General features: G+C 40.1%; 1 protein-coding gene across 2 annotated transcripts in view; it reads left to right on the top strand.

Moving 5' to 3' along the window:
* The window catches only part of csmd2 (CUB and Sushi multiple domains 2), a 201,408-nt gene extending 182,735 nt beyond the window's left edge, over positions 1-18,673 (top strand). For both annotated transcript variants that reach the window (XM_054764767.1, XM_054764766.1), the window contains 14 exons: positions 217-393; positions 876-1,055; positions 2,219-2,392; positions 2,526-2,699; positions 2,981-3,054; positions 3,612-3,723; positions 3,956-4,135; positions 5,211-5,276; positions 6,708-6,869; positions 8,655-8,767; positions 9,236-9,323; positions 12,695-12,827; positions 13,611-13,788; positions 14,031-18,673. In XM_054764767.1, coding sequence (XP_054620742.1) covers positions 217-393; positions 876-1,055; positions 2,219-2,392; positions 2,526-2,699; positions 2,981-3,054; positions 3,612-3,723; positions 3,956-4,135; positions 5,211-5,276; positions 6,708-6,869; positions 8,655-8,767; positions 9,236-9,323; positions 12,695-12,827; positions 13,611-13,770 — 1,793 coding nt within the window. In that variant the 3' untranslated portion in view covers positions 13,771-13,788; positions 14,031-18,673. The remainder of the gene's footprint in view (positions 1-216; positions 394-875; positions 1,056-2,218; positions 2,393-2,525; positions 2,700-2,980; positions 3,055-3,611; positions 3,724-3,955; positions 4,136-5,210; positions 5,277-6,707; positions 6,870-8,654; positions 8,768-9,235; positions 9,324-12,694; positions 12,828-13,610; positions 13,789-14,030) is intronic.
* Positions 18,674-23,038: the final 4,365 nt, after the last annotated feature.

Genomic DNA, 23,038 nt, shown 5'->3' with positions numbered 1-23,038 from the left:
AACGAGTGACGGCCATGTTACAACATGGACACCTGTAGCCTATATATAGAATTTTTTTTTTCTTTAAATGTGAGCTTATGTTCAGGTGCACGCAGTAGTCCGGAATCTGCGGTCCCAAGCATAGCTGATGGACAGATGTACAGTATATATGGGATAATAACTGACACTGTTTCCCCAGCACCACTGACTCACTGACACACAATCATGTCACTTTAGTAATATCCTGTGGAAACCCTGGAACTCCTCGGAATGCCCAGATCCTGGTCCACGATGGCCTCACCTTTTCCCGATCCATTACTTACGCCTGCAGAGAGGGCTACTACTCTACGGGCCTGCTAACCCGCCACTGTACGATCAACGGCACCTGGACCGGCAACATGCCCGAGTGCTCTGGTAATTAACTGCCCTAGCGGGAAATTAATCTATATGCTTATCATTTACTCTTATGAAGGGAAATTTGTGTAACCTTTTTATTGGCATCCAGGCATGAAATGGTTTGTTGGTTTCACAAACTGATTCTTCATAAAAAATAAATCGAAAATAAGAGATTTGTGCAGTAATGCAATAAATATAATGCCTCTTTTTCTTAATGGCAATGTTAAATCAGCAATATGGACGAAATGACATAATGAAAGTACACCTGCCACTATGATGCAGTGCAACCTGCACTACTGCAAACCACATTAATAGTTAAATGACATTGTCAGTCAAAACAAGTGTTATTTACTGAAACATCATTTGCCACAATGTTAATGAAATGCACTTTTCATATGCAGGCCTTTGTTTTGTACTTCTGCTCGTTCCTGGTCTTTGATATTTACAGCAGAGCGGAACTACACAGCCAGCTGGTAAATCATTTATTTTATTATCCCTAGTAATCAACTGCGGTGACCCTGGCGTACCTGCCAATGGGGTGAGGTCCGGGAATGATTTTACCTACAGCCATACCGTTAGTTTCCAGTGTTCTCCTGGTTTCACCATGGATGCCGACCGCGCCTCCACCCTCGTCTGCACAAAGGACCGCACCTGGAACGGCACCAAACCTCTCTGTAAAGGTAAAGTTGTGGATTACTACCTAGTGCAGATATCATATCTCACAAAAGTGAGTAAAGTCCACACATTTCAGCAACCATTTTTATTACAGTACACTAAGGGACAACAATACTATGGCAATGAAACTTGGATATACTTTAGAGCAGTGGTTCGCAACCTTTTTCTGTGAATTACCCGCTGTGGAATATATATGTGGAATATAAGGAAAATCTGCTACTAGCTCCAAAACAGACATTAGACAAGACAAGTTCTCAAGAAAGATGAGAGGTTCAATTTAACAAAACCTGCATGCAAGGAGGACAAATCAGTACACCCTGAAAAGATTGCTTCGAGAGAAAATGTCTGACTATTCATGCTATAATGTAAGCTAATACAGCGAAACATACGTGACGGACAGAGATGATGAAGGACCTGTCTAGACACCCAAGGCTATTTGAATCAGGTGATAAGCATGTGGAAAACTTGTTTTGGAGACAGGAGGCCTCTATCCTCGAGCAAATAATCATAGCAAGTCTGTGTGACATGAATGTGTATCTCAACAGAAATACAGTACATATGTATGTGCATAATTATTAACTAACATTAGCAAATCAAAGTGCAATAAGTAATATGTGAGTAAGTGCAATGACAAACCATATTTTCCTGACAAACCCTCTAACCAGAGAAAACCGGCACAGAGATTTTTGGTTGGGAAAAAGATGCAAACCGCAGCACTGGAGCATCACTATTTGATGTATTACTGTCCAAAACAGTGATCATCCCTCATGGAAATACAAATACATATCAAATAACTTAAATAGTAAACAAAAAAGCTTAATTATAAGTAACCTTTGTGAACTTAAAGTGCCCTCATTTGGGATTTTAATGAAGATGTGTTCTTAAATGCAAATACAAATTAATAAAAAGCTTGATTTAATATTCTTTTTTTTTAACATCCTGTCTCTCTTTGTTACAGTAATCATACCATAAAGGTTTTGGACTATTAATTGCATTGTTGGAAACGTGATGTATTATTATAGTATTTTTCCTTGAGAAGATTTAAAAGATATATTTGCTGTAATGTGAGGGGTGCTTCCTTTTGTGCGATACTGCGTTTGTATACACAAATTGGTCAATTGAAATGTGATTTTACGTATTCCTTTCATTTCTTTCTCTGCTCTTGTAGCAATTGTATGTGGTTCGCCGCCGATCATTCCTAATGGACAGGTGGTTGGTACAGACTTCAACTGGGGCTCCAGCATCAGCTACTCCTGTAACCAAGGTTACCAACTGTCACTGCCCACTGTGTTAATTTGCCAAGGCAATGGCAATTGGAGCGGGGAGAAACCGCAGTGCTTTCGTAAGCAGCTTATGCGTGACATTTCTTTTACTCAACTACAGGTTATGTGTAGCATATGTTGTATGTCCCTATGGGATGCTTCACTCCCTTTGGGGAAATAAATCAAATTATTTTGGGGCTTTTGTCTTTGCAGCTGTTTTCTGTGGAGACCCTGGCTTTCCTGCCCAAGGGAGAAGGGAAGACCGGGGCTTTACCTACCTTTCTTCCGTCTCCTTTTCCTGCTATTCCCCCTTCATCCTTGTGGGCTCTACCAGGAGGTACTGCCAATATGATGGCACTTGGAGTGGAACACAGCCCTCTTGCATAGGTATGTAACACTTTATAGTCCCTGGTATGAGTGTAGTTTTTCCATATTAGTGTCGTCTAGACATCTTGTAATGCAAGATTGCGCCTCTAGCAAACTTCATTCGCCAACAAAAACAGTCCCCACTGCAATCATCACAGTGAGCAATAACACAACCGACAGTATTTCGTACCAGCACTGAGAAAAATATTATATCCTGCTCAGTGTTTTTATGATGAGACTATTTATTGCTGCGCATGGTGTGCATTAAAAAGAGGCCAACTTTGTTTTTGTGTGCGTTTCAGACCCGACACACACCACCTGCATAGACCCGGGCACACCTCTCTTTGGTAATCAGAACAACAGCCAAGGATATCAGGTATGAGAGAAACCATATATAAGAGACAAAAAAAAAAGAATCAGTGCTACATTTTAAAGGAAATCCCAGAAGGATAGTGAGATTATACAAAAAAATAACATTCTTACACACCTTACTTAGAAGCCAGTATGTTGTTTTCATGTGTTGTTGAATTGCAAGATGCGGGCTACTTTTCTTTAAACATGTCATGGTGTTTTGTCAGTTGCAAATTACATTTTTTTTTAAACCTCATTCATTATATTTTAACGATATGATCATCTGCAACACATTAAAATCACAGCGTAGTTATGTAATAGTAATCCAGTATTTTTTTTAAATTAATATTAGTAGCAGTGCTCCCATTTAATTCAACTGAAAATTGTCTGTTTGCTAATGTTTGAACTGTAAAAGACGCTCCAAGTGGCTGCAGCTTTGTAGTCCCCTGTGACAGAATAACAGCAGATTTATAGACGTCTTTAAAATAAAGAAAGTGTGCTTTATATGACATTTATTGAATACAGTGTTTGCAATATCCTACGCTATATTTGTCACGTCCTTGTTTGTGCGCCGGCTTTCAGATCAGTGGCACAGTTTTCTTCAGCTGCAGAAAAGGCTACCTGCTGCAGGGCTCTATCTCTCGGACTTGTCTGCCCAACCTCACTTGGAGTGGTTTTCAGCCTGAGTGCATCGGTAAGCTCACGTCAGGCTTATATTGGAAAATAAAATGTGTTTGTTGAACGTGCGCTTTCATATTACATACACTCTACCTTCATCTTGCTTTCTTTCTGCTCTTTCTGTGATCCCTCTCCCTGCACCTTGGCTGTTTCCAACCTCTCACGTGAAAACCCTCTCCTTTCTTCCTTGCTCCCTTTAATCCTTATCTCCATCTTGGCCCCCTTCATCCCCATTTTTATTTCTGCAGCTCACCACTGCAGCCAGCCAGAGCTGCCAGCCCAATCGGACGTGCGGGCCATTGAACTGCCATCCCTCGGCTACACACTGATCTATACATGCCAGCCCGGATTCTACTTGGCTGGAGGATCAGAGCACAGGACCTGCAAGTCCGATGGGAGCTGGACTGGGAAACCACCTCTCTGTGCAGGTAGAAATATGCCCATGATTCTTCCATTAGTGAGCATTTGTCATTGCAACTTAATTATGCAAAGGCCATCGTTACCTTTTTGCTGCACAAAACCTGACATCCAAAATCCAGAAACATACAACACAACAAAATAATGAATGGAATTTTTATAACGCGCAATTTTTAACAGCAGTGTTATGGGTCGAACAGGGGTGAAACGTCAGGCTCGCCTAATGCTGATAAATACCTCGGTTAACATCTGCTTATAGTCAGACACATGCCAGGATAGGGAGGTCCATCCATCACACAATTACACTCACACACACACACACACACACACATGCACAGCAAGCAAGCTTTGCAACATTAACAGGAGGACAAAACCTGATTAGAACAACACTTTCCATTGATTTGCTAAGCAGGAGTAGATCTTATAAACAGCGAGGCAGCGTTAACAAGGTCGAGCACACGAATGGACTGGTTGACTGTTTGCCTAAATATATAGAAGGAAAACTAAAACTACTGACACTTGATAATGCTGCCTGATTTTCGGAAAGATGCAAAGCTTGTTGTGTGCAAGGGTGAGTCGCAGCGCTAAAGAAGGTGATGGTGTTCCATTAGGAGCGTATGTGTGAGGGAACTGGCCGTGCAGTTTAACAGCACCTTTGGGCGCAGTGATGGACGGGCAGCTCAAATACTGGCAGCTAATAAAGAAGAAAGGGCTGGAGGAGTTTGCGCCTCTTCTTCTTCGTGTTTACTCGAGCCGATGTTATTGCTCATAAACTACCTTCCATATACCTGTCTTTGTATGCACGTCCCCCTTTCTGTTTGCCAGAGTGGGGGCGGCTGTTTACTTTTCCTGTGTGACTTGTGTGACATTATTGAAGTTGGTCTCACGGAGCTGCAAAACTGTGTGTCTAACGGACTCGCAGTTCAGAAGGGACTTTTATGCCAAGTCCAAGTTATAGGCCCATGTTCCGCGGGCCACAGGGGTACACTAATGGTCTCCACTTTGAGCTTATGTTTTCAAAGTCAAGATTAGCCTGCCACAGAAGCAACTTCTTCACTTGATACTGTGTTGTTATGTGCTCCCCAGCTGATAACCGTCCAAGTGGTAAGAGCCCAGTGGGAACAGTGCAGGAGCCTCCTTCCAAATTGCCCGGTAAGACAAGCTCTTTTCTGGTGTGAGAGATAAGTTTTTCCAATTGCCGTTGCTGTTGACTTGCATCTTCATTGGCCATGCATTTACAGTACACTGACTGTTATAACCCTATTAATTACGGCACTCTAGTAGTAACGTCTAGTACAGGGGTATCCAAACATTTTATACCAAGTTCCACATACATAGTATGTAGACATGCTAAGAAGTTACATATAACGAAAAACGCTGCATCTCAGCTTTGTGATATAGGTGGAAAAAGCGTGCTGTATTAGTATGAATTTGCTCCTCTTTTGTTCTTTTTGTTTTTTTTTTAATTTGCCAAATATTTCAGCTTTTTTCTTTGTGTAATGTTCTTACTGAATTCCCATAATATAACTTTTTCTCCAACCTAATTTTCCAAAAATTACAACTTTAAAAAATTACAAGTTTCTTATAATATTACATTAAAAAAAAAATAATAATAATAATATTCAGCTCTAAGCTACATTATTTTTTCTCATAATATTATGGTTTTACGCTAGTAAAATTGCGACCTGTTTGTCTTATTAGAATACAACTTTTTTTTCTTCATATTTTGGCTTTATTCGTGTAAAATTACAGCTGTTTTTTTCCCCATTTTTGCAGTTTTTTTTTTTTATATTCCAACTATTTTAACTTTTTTCTTATGAATTTTATTCTTGTAATTTTGACTTTATTCTCATTTTAACTTTTTTCTACAACCTAATTTTCCAAAAATTACAACTTTATTTGTGGTTTTTCATAATATTTCTCTATAAGATAGCATCTTTGTTCTTTAATATTTAAACTTTATGCTACTAAAATGGTGTTATTTTTCCTTATAATATTACAACGGTATTCTCATAAAATTATGACTTTTTACATTTTTTCTTATAAGGAAACTGCTGATTACTGCTAATTTTTCAATTTTTGCTGTTTTTTTTTATTATTATATTTTTGGAATTTACTGTTGGCCAATAAAAAAAAAAAAAGGCAGCGGGCCACAAATAGCCCTATAGCTGCACTTTGGATACGCCTGGTCTAGTAGAAATTGTAGACACTTTAAAACTAGATTTATTGAAATAATTTTGATCTTTTGGGGATTTTTTCTCCAATATTTATCTATCATGATGATGAGACTGAAAGGCAAATACATGCTATCTTGAGCAGCAAGGCTTTGGACAGCAAGGAAAAAGAACTGTTAAAGATAATTAAATTCTGTAAATAAAAATAAATCAATTGTCTTATTTAATCTCAAACATATGAAATATGCATGTAGCGTGCGCATGAAAGTGCCTCTCGCCCTCTGCAGTTGTTTTTCCATTGAGCAGGCTGACACCACCTCCAGAGGGAGAAAAAATAACAATACCAATAATAACTTTGTCACTTACTTTTCTACCTGTCATTCCCGCCCCCTCCATCCTTCTCCCTCAGTCCCAGGCGGTGTATTTTCAAAGAACTCTTTGTGGAGGGGCTCCTATGAGTACTTGGGGAAAAAGCAGCCAGCCATGCTCAGCATCACTGCCTTTGAGCCGTTTAGCAACCGGGTCAATGGAACGCTACTTGACCACAGTGGCGTGGAGCTCAAACTCGCTGGTTGGTACTCCAGAATAAGAAACAAGCAGACACACCCTTCCTCAACAAACTCCACATGACTTTCGTATTGTGTTTAAACTGGTTGGCTCCTTGTTGGGATTTGATGCAGACAGCTCAAATAGTTTCATGGTAGGACAAGGAGAAAGAAATCAATGTGGCCCCCTGTATGATGCACCTTATTGCTGCCGTTATGGAACAGAACACATTTTACATTTTCCCTGTGGCATACTCGCTGTGCAGCTGCAATCATTAAAATGCAAATTTGCATTAGCAAAAAAGCGAAGTCTCATCACTTCTCTCCTCCTAATATTGTCACAACACACTTGGAAAATCATGCATAGCCTTGTGGAATTGATGCTGTTTTATTGAATAGGTCCTCGGTGTTGGTGCAGAATCTTGGCAGAACGCTATCTGCTTTGCATCTACAGTGGAACTTGCAAAGTCAAATGCCCCAAAAGTGGCACAAACAGAATATTCTGGAAAAAACAGACTGAAAAGTTATACAAAACTTGGACAGCGATCATGCATACTGTCACAAATGTTTTTGAGACTTCAGCTCCGTGAGCATCTACAGGGGTGTCCAAAGTGCAACACGGGGCATTTGCGACCCTCAGCATTTTTATTTTTTTTATTTTAATGGACCGTGACATTTCAAAGTTAGTGAGTTCACAATTTGTTTTATATTTTTTTTGTGCATCCCTACTGTGGGTCTGGTGTTTGATGATTTTCATGCATCCTTTCTTGAAGAACAGTTTTCACCACTATGCACATGCTCGCAAGATTTAGTCATTTTTAAGTATGTTAAGGCCCTCTAAGCAGTGATTTAGTTCCCAGAATATTAATAATAGTAGTCAAGAATAATGTAGAAGAACAACAATTTCAATATGTTCCATTTTTCACCAAAGTTGAGATGTAGGCTGCTTTTTTCTTTAGGTTTGTTCCATAGTCTAGGATATTTTACCCACATTGGATGCAAAGTTTACATCACTTTCACAAATGGCAGATATGTTACATATGGCAGACATACTGTATTTGTTTTGCCGCCACCCACCTGCGCAGTGTGAAGGAAATGGGAATGGGACACTACCTAAGACGTTAGAGCAGGACAGGATCCTCTGCAGGGTACAAAAGTACGAGCCACAGGTTTTTGTGATCAGTATTGAAAGGCATTGATCAGCATTTGGCCTGCACATGCTTTTCCACAGAAAGAGTCCGATAGAGCGGTGGTCGATAGATCGGAGCATGCTTAGTATTAAGGTATCATAGTTTTATTCCAGTACAGTCATCCCTTGTTTATCGGTTAATCTGTGAATTGGTTCCAGACGTGATGAGTGTGTTTCCACAAAGTTGGATTCCTTATTTATAAATGAAATATTTTTATAGTTGGAGCATAGGAAACCTGTTTGTAACCTTCTAAATACATTTTTAAACATTATTAGGGTTCTCTAATATCAATATATAAAAATAATCAAGCCAATAGTCACCTTTGCACTTGTCTTATGCAATATAGTAGACATAATAATAGAAAATAAATCATTTAAGAAATACAGTAAATAGGACAGATAGTTCCAATAAATATGATCCAGATTTGCACAGGAAGTGACGTTGGGGGTTCAGAGTAGCGTTTTAGCGTTTTATTCGACTTTGGAGGTTCCACTGTATGTGTCACACGTGAGCATTGTTAATTTTTTTTACATTAACAACATTGTTTTATATCAGTAAGTCTGATGATGATCAGACTGCTGTAAAGTTGCATTCACCTTATCTTATCTGTTTCCGTTGCAGGTACATATAAAAGAGAAGAAGCTCAGCTGCTACTCCAGGTTCACCAAATCCGAGGTCCCGTGGAGATCTTTGTCAACAAGTTCAAAATTGACAACTGGGCCCTGGATGGACACGTAAGTGCACTCTGAGTGAGGTTCTGTGAAACACACAAGCCTTCATGAGGGAAATATGCACAAGCACACATTGAGGTACCTTGTCAGTCTGGGGAGATGAAGGGCCCACCTAGAGTTTTGCCTTTAATTAAAACGTCTGTTAAATCATTGCCCGGGTAATCAGGATTCCCTCCTGCAGCACTCACACACATACACGCACAGTCTGGGTAGAGTGGTGCATTCATGTACCGCTGTGTTTTATGTTCCAGGAAGCAAGGTTGCTTCTCTCATGCAACATGGCTGAGTGTGTCTGTACAAGTGTCATATTACATGTCAGACCTCAATGCTCCTTTTAACGTGATGTTTCATCTTTCCCCTGCACCACAGGCTGACACTTTGATGATACATTTTTTTTTTTTTTTTTTTTGCAACGCTTAGATGTTGTACACACACATGCTGTGACTATCGTCGTTTTCTCTCCCTCTGCAGGTGTCCTACATCTCTTCATCCAATTCCTTTGTGTACCAAGGATTTGTCCGTGGAAAAGGCTTCGGACAGTTTGGTCTCCAAAGACTGGGTGAGTTAGATGTCCACCTGTTAATAAAACTGTGTCTAAGTGATGTGTCTGTATCTATTCCACCAAATACTGTGTATTAATCACCACCGTGCTGTGCTTCAAACATTTCCATTTCATGTTTCTTCATGAATTTCCTTTTTTCCATACATGCAAAGACATTTTCTAAGATCATTTACACAACTTACCTCTTTGCTTGTACTTCTGTAAATATTTATTCAATGCTTTTAGGTAAGACATGTTTTGTTGTTGTTTTGTTAATTTCCCCAAGTTGCGTATTCTGTTTCATTTCTGTGACCTAGCAATCCAGTCCTCCCCGATGTGCTTTTTGTCTGTAGCAAATCCTTCCAGCCTCTCCCCATTCATTTGGATGCTTTTTGCAGTTGTGTAATGTGTGCACAATTTAAGGTTTATGCCTCCTTTTCTTTTGGTTTAGTTCACAGGCCAAATTACTGAGATGAACAAAGTAGTGCACTAATGTGTGATATGTTTGTGTCAAAATATGCATATTATTATTATTATTAGTAGTAGTAGTATTACTTAGTTTTACCAAATATGATATATTATTAGGCTGTACAAAATCTTAGCAGTGATACACGAAGGCAGGAAATGCCAAGAAAGTGGAACTTTTTTCCTGGAAAATTATTACATCCTTGATCTTATCAGGCAAATATACGGAAACACACACTTTTACACCATTCTAAAAGAGTAACTTCTCGCATAACCTGGAGCAGGGATTTTCAAAGTGCGGCAGAGTATTTTCCCCTCAAAGAAGATTATACGGCTGGGGCCTCCCCAATGCCCCTAAACCTGATTTTCTGGAGTATATTTTTTGGAACGAGCTTTTTGCTTACCCAGGAGTGTTTACGCTCTCACTTTAGGACCTAAAAATCAAAAACTGAAGTAGTAATCTTGTTTCAAAAAGAGATTTTTTCCTTAAGAATATCTCTTAACACATCATCTTATAGCAGGAGTGTAACGAATACATGCACGTGCAGTGGACTGGGACAGAAATTCAGTCCTGGACCTCTTGGTTCAGACTGGCTCCACCCCACCCTCAATTACAAGCCTTCTTTGTTTATAAAAAAAAAAAAAAAAAAAAAACAATACTCCAGGGTTGAGATGCACCTTCTGCCTTGACCTGCATGCAAGGAAAGGTGTCTCTGACTGTATCAACACACCTCCTCTGTTGTGTCTGCAGCGGGCCCTGGAGATTTAGTTACCGTAGTTACCAATTGGCACAGCAATAAATAAATTATGGATTGGCCCATTATTGATCGGCCCACTGGGAAAACTCACAGCACTCCCAATGGCCAGTCTGTGCCTGTACAGTGGAACCTTTGTTTAGCGTTATTAGGTGTGACTCTTGCCAAATAAAATTTTCTCATAAAAAAAATAAATCCATTTAATTTGTTCCACAAAACATATTTTTATAGTTTTACAATGATAGTTTTACGTGTGAATGGAAGGGATAAATAAACATTTAACATCACTTTTACCTTTATTGAAGACTTCATTGTTGACAAAGACAGTGACGAGCATCTAAAAGGAGGATGGGAGGAGACTCACATGGACACCACCGGTGTTTCTCATCTTTTTCATCAAAATGCTGGCACTTGCATCTTTTTCTGGCTCCATTGTGGCTTATTTTGCAGTTGTGTCAAATCAAAGGCAGAGAATTGTGGTGTAACTCTAGTTAGCAAAGAACTACAGAGTCAACTGCTGATGACATCATAGAGGGGCGACGGTGCTGACTTCCGGTTCCGGTTTGCGTTGTGTTAGCAAGCTACAGTGTGACTCAAGCAGTGTATTAATAACACAACAATATGGGCGCCATATTGTACACTAGCTGAAAAAAGCCAAATGTTGGCCTACATTTCTGACGTGATTCAAAAAACACACTAACCGGGGAGTACGCTAACAGAGTTTCCACGGTCTTCGTGTTTGGATCAAATCGGTACGCAAATGTATCGAACCAAAAGCTGCGTAGCCTACTGACTTCCCACGTATTTCAAGAGTCAAGAGGCACAGGAAGTGCACATTCTGCATTGTGTAACTAACAATGTGGCTAAAAGTGGACTATATTTTTATTTTTTTCCCAGCTAAAAGATACCCATTCATCAAATAAACATTCAGGATATGAATCATTTTGGTTTCCATTTCCATTACTGCCCTCCATTCCGGGTTTTTATCCGACTCCACAAAATGATTAAAAGTAAAAAATTGCAGTGTACACTGATTTACTTAAATTTATATCAGTATTCATGTGGTCGTCCGTCTGTCCTCATTTGTAAATGCAATTATTCATGTAACAAGTCCCAGTGATAAGCTGTGCTAAAACAGGGCTGTGACAAAAATGAATTATTCTTAAAGTACACTTTCAAGTCTGTATTCCCATGGATCTCATCTTGTGTGTCCAGTAGTGCTGCAGCGTTGTCTGGTTATTGCAAATATAACAGGAGTTTATATTAAAAAGCAAAGCCAAGAGGCCTGGAGTGCTTCGCTGTGTAGCTTCAAGGTACAAAAGCAGTTACGGCATATAAAGGAACATAGGAGAAACGGGATGTTCACTGTGTTGACACAGATTAAGTGTCCACAGTGAACACAAAGCAAGTGGATGTGAAAAACGGCTGTAATGAGACAGAGGCGACTGGCTGAACAGCAGGTGCTGTCGTGCTCTCCCTCCACCTGCTGCCGCAGCTATTTTATAACGCACAAACATCTGCACACGTATGTTTGCATTCAGGCCGATATGAAATGCTTGCAATACATGTCTTGGTAGTAATCCCACACAATTTGTTGGAACTCAGCTGCGGACAAACGGCGTGCCCGCATGGGTGCGTGCGTGCGTGCGTTCGTGTGGCAAAGGGATGATTGGCAAGCACAACATAAGCCACTAATTGAATTCCTTCTCATTTGTCACTTCTTTTTATCAGAGCTTTATTTTGGAAGACGGGGGGTGCTGAATAGCAAACAGGTGTGCTGTCATTCTGCCCGTGTTGTTGTTCCTCACAAACACACACACACTTTTCTAAATTAAAAAATGACTCCGAAATAGTGCATGCCACTAATTAAGAGTGATTTTTAGGACAATGGGTTTTGATGTTCCCAAAGGGGGGGGAAATTAAAGTAAAGCACCAGAATAAACTTTGAAAGGTCACTTGTCTGCTCGGTCTATTATGTAAATTGAACATTTCTGGCAGCACCCCTCCAACCATGATAATCGCCATCTTTTCTTTTTCAAATGTATTTTCCTTGAATTTTTGACAGGAGTTACTGGCAGAGGTTTGGGAGGATAAGCTCCCTCTTGTGCTATTTCTTTAAATAGTCTACTCAAGTGGAATTAACAATACAATGTTATCTCTTCCTTGCAGAGAGTTTAGATCCCAGCAGAGACAAAACAGCTTACAACTTTGCGTCCAACAGCAGTTCTGTGGCCGCAGCCATTCTAGTGCCTTTTATAGCCATGATCATTGCAGGCTTCGCTCTGTACCTCTACAAACACAGGTATGCATTTTACAGTATCTTACCAAAGTGAGTACACCCCTGACAGTGTATCTACTATTTCATTATATCTTCTCAAGAGACAATGCTACAGAAATAGAAACCTGGATATAACTTGGATTCTTGGAAGTGTACAGCTTGTATAGATGGATAGATGTACTGTCCTCAGAAAATAACTCAACACACAACACACATTATTGTTGATATACTGCAGCTGGCAACACCTCACAGTCAACCTGTCCAAATTGTGTCCAACGTGTCAATATTTTTCTAGCACTGCCTTAATCCTCTTGGGCATGGAATTCACAAGAGCTGCACAGGTTGTCTTTTACTCCTGCATGATCACACTGATGGCGATAGACGTAAGACACCTTGCAACCTGCCTTCCTTCCGCTTGAGGATGCCCAATTTGGTTCAGGTCTGGAGACATACTGCAAGGCACTTACATCTTGGAGGCGTGTTTGGGCTCGTTACCTTGTCGGAAAACTGCCATGTGGCCCAATTTCCCAGGGGAAGGCTTTATAAATTCAGAATGTCACATGTTCGAATTCACATTTCCCTCATGAACCACAGTTCCAGCAGCACTCATGCAGCCCGAGACCTTACAACCGCCATGCTTGATCTTCACTTGTGATTCCAAGTAATTTTGACAATAACGGCGGTGTGTTGAGTCATTTTCTGTGGATGGTAAATCTATACTGCTATACAAGTGGTACGCTGACTACTCTCCATGTTAAATTGTCACACATTTCGACTACAATGTTGCATCGCATTGTCTTACTTCAGAAGAAGACCCAGAGTCCCTTTCAATGGCTATGTGGGCCACGAGAACACTAATGGACGGGCTACATTTGAGAACCCCATGTATGACCGCAACATTCAGCCGACTGACATCATGGCCAATGAGACAGAGTTCACAGTCAGCACAGTGTGCACAGCTGTATAGTGACTGCTTCCTGTCAAGGTAAGAAACACCACCCTGACATGTAACCATAAGGTACAGTCAGACAGCTTAATTTCTTTGGAATTGAACAATAACAGCTTCTTGAGGATTTGACATCTAATGTTGCCTACTGCTTGTCTCGCCCTCATATCTTTCCATCATTTCCACAACTCCTCACCCTCATTTATTCTCCCATGCTAACTATATTTCCATCTGCCCGTTTGCAATATTCTGTCCATCCCCTTTTTACATTCACTTTTTAGTCTCAGGAGGAGAGGTTTGCCCCATCTTCGAGGATATTCCTCCATAGTTCCTTAAACAAGATGGCAAATTTTATTCACTGAAAAAAATTAAAGAAACATCCCTGACATGAAAGAAGCAACACAAAACATCACATCTGGAGGAAATGTTTGCACCTGAAAGTGCGTTGAAGCTGTGACCGCTCTCTTCATCACCCTCTGCCTCAACATAAAGAAATTTTGCAGTCGGTATGTGAACCTGTGGCTACCAGAGATCAACGTACAAGAGAAAAATATGGCAGACGGACAGCCTGTCAGCCGGACTGGACTTTACATTCTATGCTGTGGTTTCCATTACTTTGTTTGGATTTTTACACCGCTTGCTTCCTGTAATGATAAACTTTATTCATTCCCAGCCATCTGCTTCTACGGCTGGTTCCATCCACTAGTCTGCATCCCCAGAGGATAGATTTAAAATGCAATCCCAAGGAGAGAAATATTCAGTCCCTACTTTTTTTTTTTTTTTTGCCAATGTTCTGCATGTAGGCCAATGGTGTCCATTGCAAAGTTTTGAGGGAGCAAAAGGCTGCAGAAAAAGCGCTTCGTGATGCAAGACGGTTGATGTTGATATCTGCAAGCCTAAGTTAAATTCCCCCTCCATTCTATCCTCTAATTTTAATGTGGATTATTACTCCATCCTAGATACATCCTAAATCACACCAGAAGCATCGGTTCCTGTGTTCCTACCCTGATGTTTAGACACTTGAAGTAAACAAAACAAAAAAACACTTCTCCATCAATGCACAATCACCTTGAGAACATGTTACTTGTCCTGTTTCCAAAGATCTTAACAGAGCTGTAGCAGTTACAGAACAGCATGTCACTGTGGAAACTGCAAACTTGAGATGCAGTATAGTCATCAGCAGAATTTACAAGGATTTTGTATCAAAAATAAGCACCGTGACAAAGGGATGGGCATTTGACATCATTTTGTTGATCAACTATCAGGATTGGGATCTCTGAATGTCCTCAAATCCTGTTTCTAATACTCTTCTATGCACTCCATTTTTGCTTCAGTTGATTAAAGATGCGATTACTGACCAATTCCACACAATCAACCCAAGTGTTTATGAATTAATCTATTATTATGCCCATTCCTATTGTATACAAACTATTATGCATAACACCAACATTATGGCAAATTCTAAAATTTCCAATGCAAGTCATCCTCCACTTTTTGTGCAAATTCCTACTAAATTCTGATGAGGACATGCTCCGTTTGCGCACCCTTCATTTAGTCAGCTCAAAAAGTGTCCATATCTGCAGTGCACCACCCTGAGAAGTGACTAGAAGGTGCTTGACTCTGCAGTATGGGTGAATCAGTGATTAAGGTCTGTTGGATTACATTCTGTTTTTTTTTCCTTTAAGTTAACTTTTGACAGCTCACTTCCCTTTGAAAAAGAGTAGCGTTGCTTTTTTTTGTCTTGGGTAGCCATGAATAGGTCAGGGGGGGCTTTTTCAAAGCTGTGACGGCAGGCGAGTCGCAGGCATACTGATTGGTTGGAATTCAAATCGAAAAGTTTGCTTTGGAATCAATGAAAGACCAACATCTGTGAATGAAAATACTGTTTAGGGAGTGAGAGAGTCTTGTTTGTGTGTTTGTTTGAGAAGGTCACGCCTGATGGGAGGAAAGGATGCTAAAATGAATTACCTATTGCCCTGCCCTTCGCTATTTACCTCTCAGCACCCTCATACCTGCGTGGATGCTAAAGTGGCATGGGTAGTGCTTGACCTCCACCACAGCAAATTGAGCCATTACATGCACTTTGTTTTAATTTTGCCTTGCCATGTTGTGGAGTCTCAAAATAGCCATCCATTTTACCAGTGACGGCGCCCATAGTTGATTATGTAATCCAATTTAGTGTGTACTTCGTGGCACCCTTTTAACATATACAGATCATATATTTGAATGCAGAAGAGTGGCTTTGACATACCAAATCAGCATCCATACAAACAGGTTTTTAATGAAGTGTTTATAATCACATACGTATAGAATTTCCCACAGAAATCCAGGCCTTTGAAACCAATCACTGTAATGTTCCTTCAATCAGAGTGGCTGTGGGGCTGGTAATTGTTTTTACAATGTTATTACTTTTACAGCCCCTCACTTATCTCAATGCCACAGATAGAATATTGCCCCTTGCCAGCCATGCTCGTGAATTGATGGAAAAGGAAACAATTGAATTACCCCGGAGATTTCACGGCGGAGCGCAGCACCCACGTTATCTCACAAGGCATTGGTGCTCACTTCTCACAGTCGTATGGAGGTGGGGTGGTTCTCTATTTGGGAATATCATGTTTTTTTTTTTTTTTCCGTTTGGTACTGTTCTGAATATTTCTGCAGCTTGGCTATGTTCACTTATTTCCAGGTGGGCCTGTTTAATTGAGTTTCCATTGCAACATTTGACAGATAATAATACCCTTTGTTAAGCTTAATTGAATAGCCAACAGGATACATTTACATCTAGATTGAACTGTTTCTTTTGACAGGAACAATTGTGATTGTTTTTACATACAAGGGCTCAATCTAAAGGACCAGACTCAAACTTTTCCCCTTCATGTTTTTCTACCTTCTACACTCTCCAATAAGCACTTTATGTTCATCATAGTGCCTTGTTAGGACCCCATAATACAAGTAATGGTTTGCTTCAAAAAGTCCAAAATGCATAGATTGGGGGTCTCCATTATTGCTCTTGCTGCCTAATCCTTTACATCAGTGGTTCTCAACTGGTTTGGCTGCGAGGCTCACCGTCACCCCTCAATGACAAGTGGGGACCTGGAAATTTTTCAACTCAAACTTCTCAAACATCTTATATTTAAAGGGGCTGTTTGCAATGCTGCTGCCTGGAGGGCACTGACTTTCAAACTTGAACCGTCTTCATTGTGGATGGAATTCTCCCACGCAACGTAATCTCCATGTCTCTCTTTATGGTGCACTCTTCTCCAGCAGATATCTGCAGCTGTGTGTCCTACTGACAGCACATTTAGACCCCTCTCGCTGAAGCTTGGCAATGTCGCCCATAAACATGGCACTCACCTTGAATAGCACAGACAAGAATGTGAGGCACGTTCACGGACATTGGGTCATGATATACGTATATTGTTTTGCTCTGGCAAAGACCTGCAACCCACTGAAAACACTTCCGTGACCCACCCACCAGTTGAGAATCACTGCTTTATATGAAATGCATGTATTACACGCCTACTGAAGAAAGTTCTTTACATCTATATTATTTTGGAAGGAAAATATTTTCGGCTGTGTCAGATTTTTCTTGCTATTTTGGTCCTTATTAGGATATTACTGCAGTATAATGTGTGGAGGGATTAACGCCGATAGACTAATTTATGTGTTATGTGTTTGTCTGCTTGATTGCTCATTGCATGTTTTTGGAAGTCTATAACCAAAGAAGTTAAGTTCAACTTTTCTGTTCTTGATGTTGCATCTCTTAGTTTTGCAAATTTTTAAACAGGGCCATTCAGGGCCAGACATTCTCAGAATATCACGCTGGGTATTTAACAGAAATGGGAAAGTTTCACCTAACGAGAGTTACATCTTCATTTGGGGGTTTAGTCCAGAAAGTTCTCTCCAGGAAAGTGCACTGAAGTTATATGAGGATGTCAGAGTTATGCTTAAGGAGTTATCAGCCAACTTCCTGGTTCTTTTGCATATTTAAAGACATAGACTCTGTCCATCTTCGACACATTTTTGTTATCAGCAAGGCACAGCTCTCTCCAGCTCACCATCTCGTCTATAATGAAACAGACCGCGGTTCCTCTTCCCGCAGAGTTGACTCCTCACAGTCAGGAATGCGACTAAGAGCTTCCCGGATTCACTTCTCAGTCCCCCGCAACAGTTTACGAATGAAACAATCCGTCAACCATGGGGTAAACTCTCCTTTGTCATCTCAAGTATCCCACCTGTGCCAAAGCCACTCTCACTGCTGTGTGACCGCACAATTTAGCTCCAGTTTTTAGCAAGTGACTCAAGCTTAGACAGCATTTTTAAAGGCCCGGCAGTTACATAATTTGTCTGAATGTATTTCATTTTACTGAGTGCGTCCCAAGACTTCAAAATTAGCTTTTTTCTTGAGCGCAGCATTTGCCTTTTTTTTTTTTATCACAACATATTTTCTGCTAGTGCTCACCTTTGCAAGCAGGTAAGGAAAAAAAAAAAGATTCTTCTTTTTACAAAAATCTCTAAATCGACAACTGAATCCGTTGATGACACAAAAGCACCTGAGTGAGCTCCACGTGGCTCTTTAACAAGACTGAGCATCATCAACGCATACTGATAACGTCAAACGGAAATGAAAATGGACAGGAGAGGACTGTGTAACTTTAAAGTGTCTCTGGAAAAAAAAAAAGACAATATTAGCAAATTAAAAAGAACTTTTTTGTACAGAGATATATTTTTATGAAAATACATTTGTAATATAAAATGAAAAAAATCTGAATTGACATATGTACTTTTTTCCATTATTGTAGTACAAATGCTAGTGAGGAGTACATGGACATTGATTGATATGTATATATATATATATATATATATATATATATATATATTTAGAAAGAGAGAGGGAGGAGAAGCGGCATAGAAAATGGATGGATCGAGATTTTATATATATATATATATACAGTATATATATATATATATATATATATATATATATATATATATATATATATATATATATATATATATAATAAATCACTATATAAATATATACAAAGAATATAGAAACAAGGCTTTTTTGTATATGTAAAAAAGATTGTATATAAAAGTTTACATACGTATTGTACATATGTAAGACCCACCATGGCTTGTCTGCAATATATAAAATGTATTTTATCCGTCTGTATATGATGCTTTGCATTGTGTCTAAGCTTATTCTACTTTCTTGAACTTGAAACTTATTTTGAAGGTTTTGGAATAAAATATAAAAAAAAAAAAAAATCCAAGTATTTCTTTGTTATGTTGGCCAAAGTGTGACATTTGATCAACATGACAAGGTAAGTCACATATACGTATGTTCCTGCGTTGTAGAATATAACTTGGTCAGTATAAGAGGTGACCCACAAGCAGAGGTGCAGTTAGAGGTTTTTGATCTTGTGAAAAACCATCGACTGTTACTATTTATAACGCCCTTGGAATCAACTTCCACAAGTTTCCAGTATTTTTCTTTTCAGGGTCGTTGTGTCGTATGCCGTTACTGTTTTGTGCACCTTGTTCGCTCACTGACCTGTGACTTTCGACCAATGACATGACATGAGCTCAGCTTTTTGAGTTCTGTTTTGCAGGTATCCAGAATACGCATTTTGAGCCATCGATACAGGAAACTGCACATGTTGTTGGAATTTTGCCCATTATCCACAATCCTTATGTGAAACATAAGCACACGTGTTTCCCTCTTCTGTGCGTTCTAAAGAGAGAACACACAAAGAATTGTTAGCACTAACAAACCCTGCAGTGATAGAAACTTTTTTTGCACCTACCCAAAATAAACCGGAAATGACGGCCCAGACCAGCTGTCTATCGTGTAAGTCACCATGATATTGATTGTGATACGTGGAGCACATGGCATATGATATCCCAACACAGTCCATCTAGCCATATATAAACAAAACATGGAATGTGGGCTAATACTTGACAGATAATTTGGTTGTCTATTCATAGTTGTTCATATGTTTGTTCTTGTTTCCTCGTCAGTACAGATTGGTGCCATATCTCATTGTTTTGGAGTGGGCCTGTGATGTCTCCTTAGTGGCGTGAGGCACTACGCCAGAAAAATAGTTCTTTGTGTTAGCTGCTACAATAACAATGCCACTGCAGCTTGGTTTATATACAGTTCGGTTATGTAAATAGAACATTGTTGGTGTTTTTTGGAGATTTTATTTTATGGCTTTATAGTCGAAATAGGTGTGTCCCAGTACATGCATTGTTAGCTCCACATGCTACCTGTTGTTTAGCTGTTTTTCTTTCTGTAGAACGCGCAAAAGAGAAAGACGTGTGGTCACGTTTCACATAAGGATTGTGGATGATGGGCACATTTTTTTTTTTTTGTTAAAGTACACTTTTCCTTTTAGGTCGTTTTCTTCGTCGCCCTCCAGACAATACAAAGTAAGTGTTGTAGCTTTAAAATATGCACAGTACAGCTGCAGTGTCCACTTTTTTATAGCATGTGTGCCACAGTCCTCTGCTGAGAACGAGGCCAATGAGCCCATAGTCAATTATGGTGAGCCATCACCCAGGATTCAGCCATAAAAACAGGAGGCGTGGATAAACTGGACAGGTAATTGGTACCTACAGCTGTAGGAGGACGGCGGCGCAGGCGGTGGTTTGCCGCCCCTCTCATCTTCCGTGACGTGAGCTCATACGCTGCCCTCGTGATATGGAAGATCGACTTTACCTGCATGCCTAATAAGCAAGAGGAGGATGTTGTCAAGACTGTTAAAAATGATGCTTCTAACACATTTAAAAAGAAAGAGGTTCCCTCCTCTGCAAGGTTGTCTCTTAGGCTCGTGAAAGCAGCTCAGCGACCCATGAGAATCCATGAGGCTGGCGCAAGAACTGGTTAAAGTACTATATTGAACCGATTACAAGACAATGGACATGACACGACCCCTCTTTTTCAAGACCTGATTTTGGAAAAGTATTTAGGATAGAAAAGTAATTGCAGTAAACAAGGATATGGTATTACTTTGATGACTCCGCTTCACTGATCATGATTATCTTCAAACTGACATCAAAACAACTCATCTGGTGTTTGCCAACTGTCCCTTTTTTCAGCTTGTCTCCAGGTCACTGGTGGGGGCGAGGGACATGCAGAAAAGCTCTGACTCCCTCGGGGAGACGTCTGACACCACCTGTTGGTTTGCACGTATAAATGTCTAGGCCCCGAATAAAAGACTAGTCTTTTTCAGAGAACAACCTTATATTGGGGCTACTATGTCATATAAGGCTCAATGGTCACCAGTTCTTGGCCACATCTAAAGGTGGCCATTGTATGCATGGCCTTGAAAATGCTGGAGAGGCCTCAGTGTTTGTGTCCTTTTGTGGAGAAGTATTAACAGAACAACCGCACTACTTTTCCACCAACTTGATGATGCAGAACAAAAAGAAACTATTGATTTCATTTCCAGGCAGATGAATTAAACACGTGCTGCTATCTGAGACTCAAGGCGCTCTCTATAATTGCCTGTTCATCAGATTAGAATCTGATTTTGCCTAAATGCACTTTCTAATGGTTTATCCTCAGCGTGGGTCATTTAGTGCTGGCAGTGATGGTGCATTTGTATGTTTGTGAGCTGTAAGTGCCTTGCTTTCTGTCTTTGTGTGTGTGTGTGTTTGTGTGTGTGTGTGTGTGTGTGTGTGCGATGTGGAGGTCTCTAATCTAAAGAATGCAAAGGGAAAAAAAAAAGTTTTCCCGGAAGTCTTGAAGTCTCTTCATTGAAAGTGAGGATGGCAGATGACAGTTTTGTCATTTGACAAAAACACAGTGCACAATGACAACTCACAATTACCTGTGTCAGACTTCTCCCTTTGTTGCTTGTGTAAGAATGCGAGCATTTTACTGTGCATTATAGAATAGAATACATCGGTGATGTGATTAGAGTTGGGGATCTATCATAGAAAACTGTGAAATAATTCCAAATGACAAATGAAATGGATAAAAGAACATTTCATCATGTTTACCTTTATTGAAGGTCTTGTTTGCAAGAAGGCAAGGAGCAGAGAGGGAATAGGGGATCCACACCAACAACTACTTCTCAACATCCTGTTTTGTGAACACTTACACCCCTGTCACAACATTAGCTTCCCTGATTTTGTCGTTGTGTGCCGTGGGAATCAATATTTTCTTAAATGATCCTTCATAGCAGATTAAGAAGAAAGAGGGCAATCATTCTTGCTATGCCAGTTTGTGGAGAACTTGCTGTGACGTCTGTTCCGAGGAGCGTGTGGGTGTCGGAGCCATCCTCCCACACTTGTTGGTGCTGGGACATAGCCCTGACATTGCCGTGAGCCGCTTCACTGACACTTTTTAAAAAATAATTTTCGAATGACACGAAGAGCTTTTACCTACATTGCCAAGTACCTATATCCAAATTTCGGTAAGCATGGCAAAACACGCCTTTCGGTGACATGTAGGTCACATTAATGCCATCTGGCCGTTCAGCCGGCAGTAGCATCGCATACACATCGGATTTATATCTACATACAAATGAGGCCTGAGTCTCATTTGAAAAAATCGGAATTGTGCTGTTCAGCTGCAGGTGACATATGAGCAAAAAAACGTAGCCTGGATAAAGGTACTTCCTGATTTAGGCAAAAGTTCATCTGAAAATTATTTTTAAGAAGTGTGAAGCTTCTCCTGACAATGTCCCACCACGTCACAGCAAGTTCTCCACGAATTGCCATAGCCAAAATTCTTGCCCTCCCTCTCCTTAATCTCCTAAGTGGAATCATTTGGTTAAGAAAATATTCATATTTGGTAAGGTGAACGACCACATAAAATAGTCAGATTTGAACAAAGAATCTGAATTGTGCACCATACCCTGCAGTGTGAACGTAGCCCAAGATGGCTGAATAAGCAAGCAATGCTGGGAGTATTGTCTGTCTACATTTTTATTAATGCCTCAAGATTCAATATGCCAAAGGGTAAAGTTCAGTCCAGTTTTTTATGTGCAATGTACTGTAGTACGAGAACAGAGTCAAAGGTTTGGCGAAAAAAAACGCACGCGGTGAGTGAAAAAGGCAAAGCGTTTGTTACGGTCACTCAACAATGACAACAATGAGGCATCTCAAGGAGTGAGGGGCGGTTTGTGGACACTTGGGAGGTGAGAAGAAGAGCAGAAATAAACATCTCCTTTAAGAAAGTGAGAGTTCTTATAAGAAAGTTCCAGTGTCTGTCACTGGGACAGCTGGCCTGTCAGGCCTTTTATGTCAAAATCCGAATCATACAAAAACTGCGTCA

This window comes from Dunckerocampus dactyliophorus, chromosome 20 (genome assembly GCF_027744805.1).
Source record: "Dunckerocampus dactyliophorus isolate RoL2022-P2 chromosome 20, RoL_Ddac_1.1, whole genome shotgun sequence".
Lineage (NCBI taxonomy): Eukaryota > Metazoa > Chordata > Actinopteri > Syngnathiformes > Syngnathidae > Dunckerocampus > Dunckerocampus dactyliophorus.
Note: the sequence above shows the minus strand (reverse complement) of the source record. Positions and strands in the feature narration are given on the sequence as shown.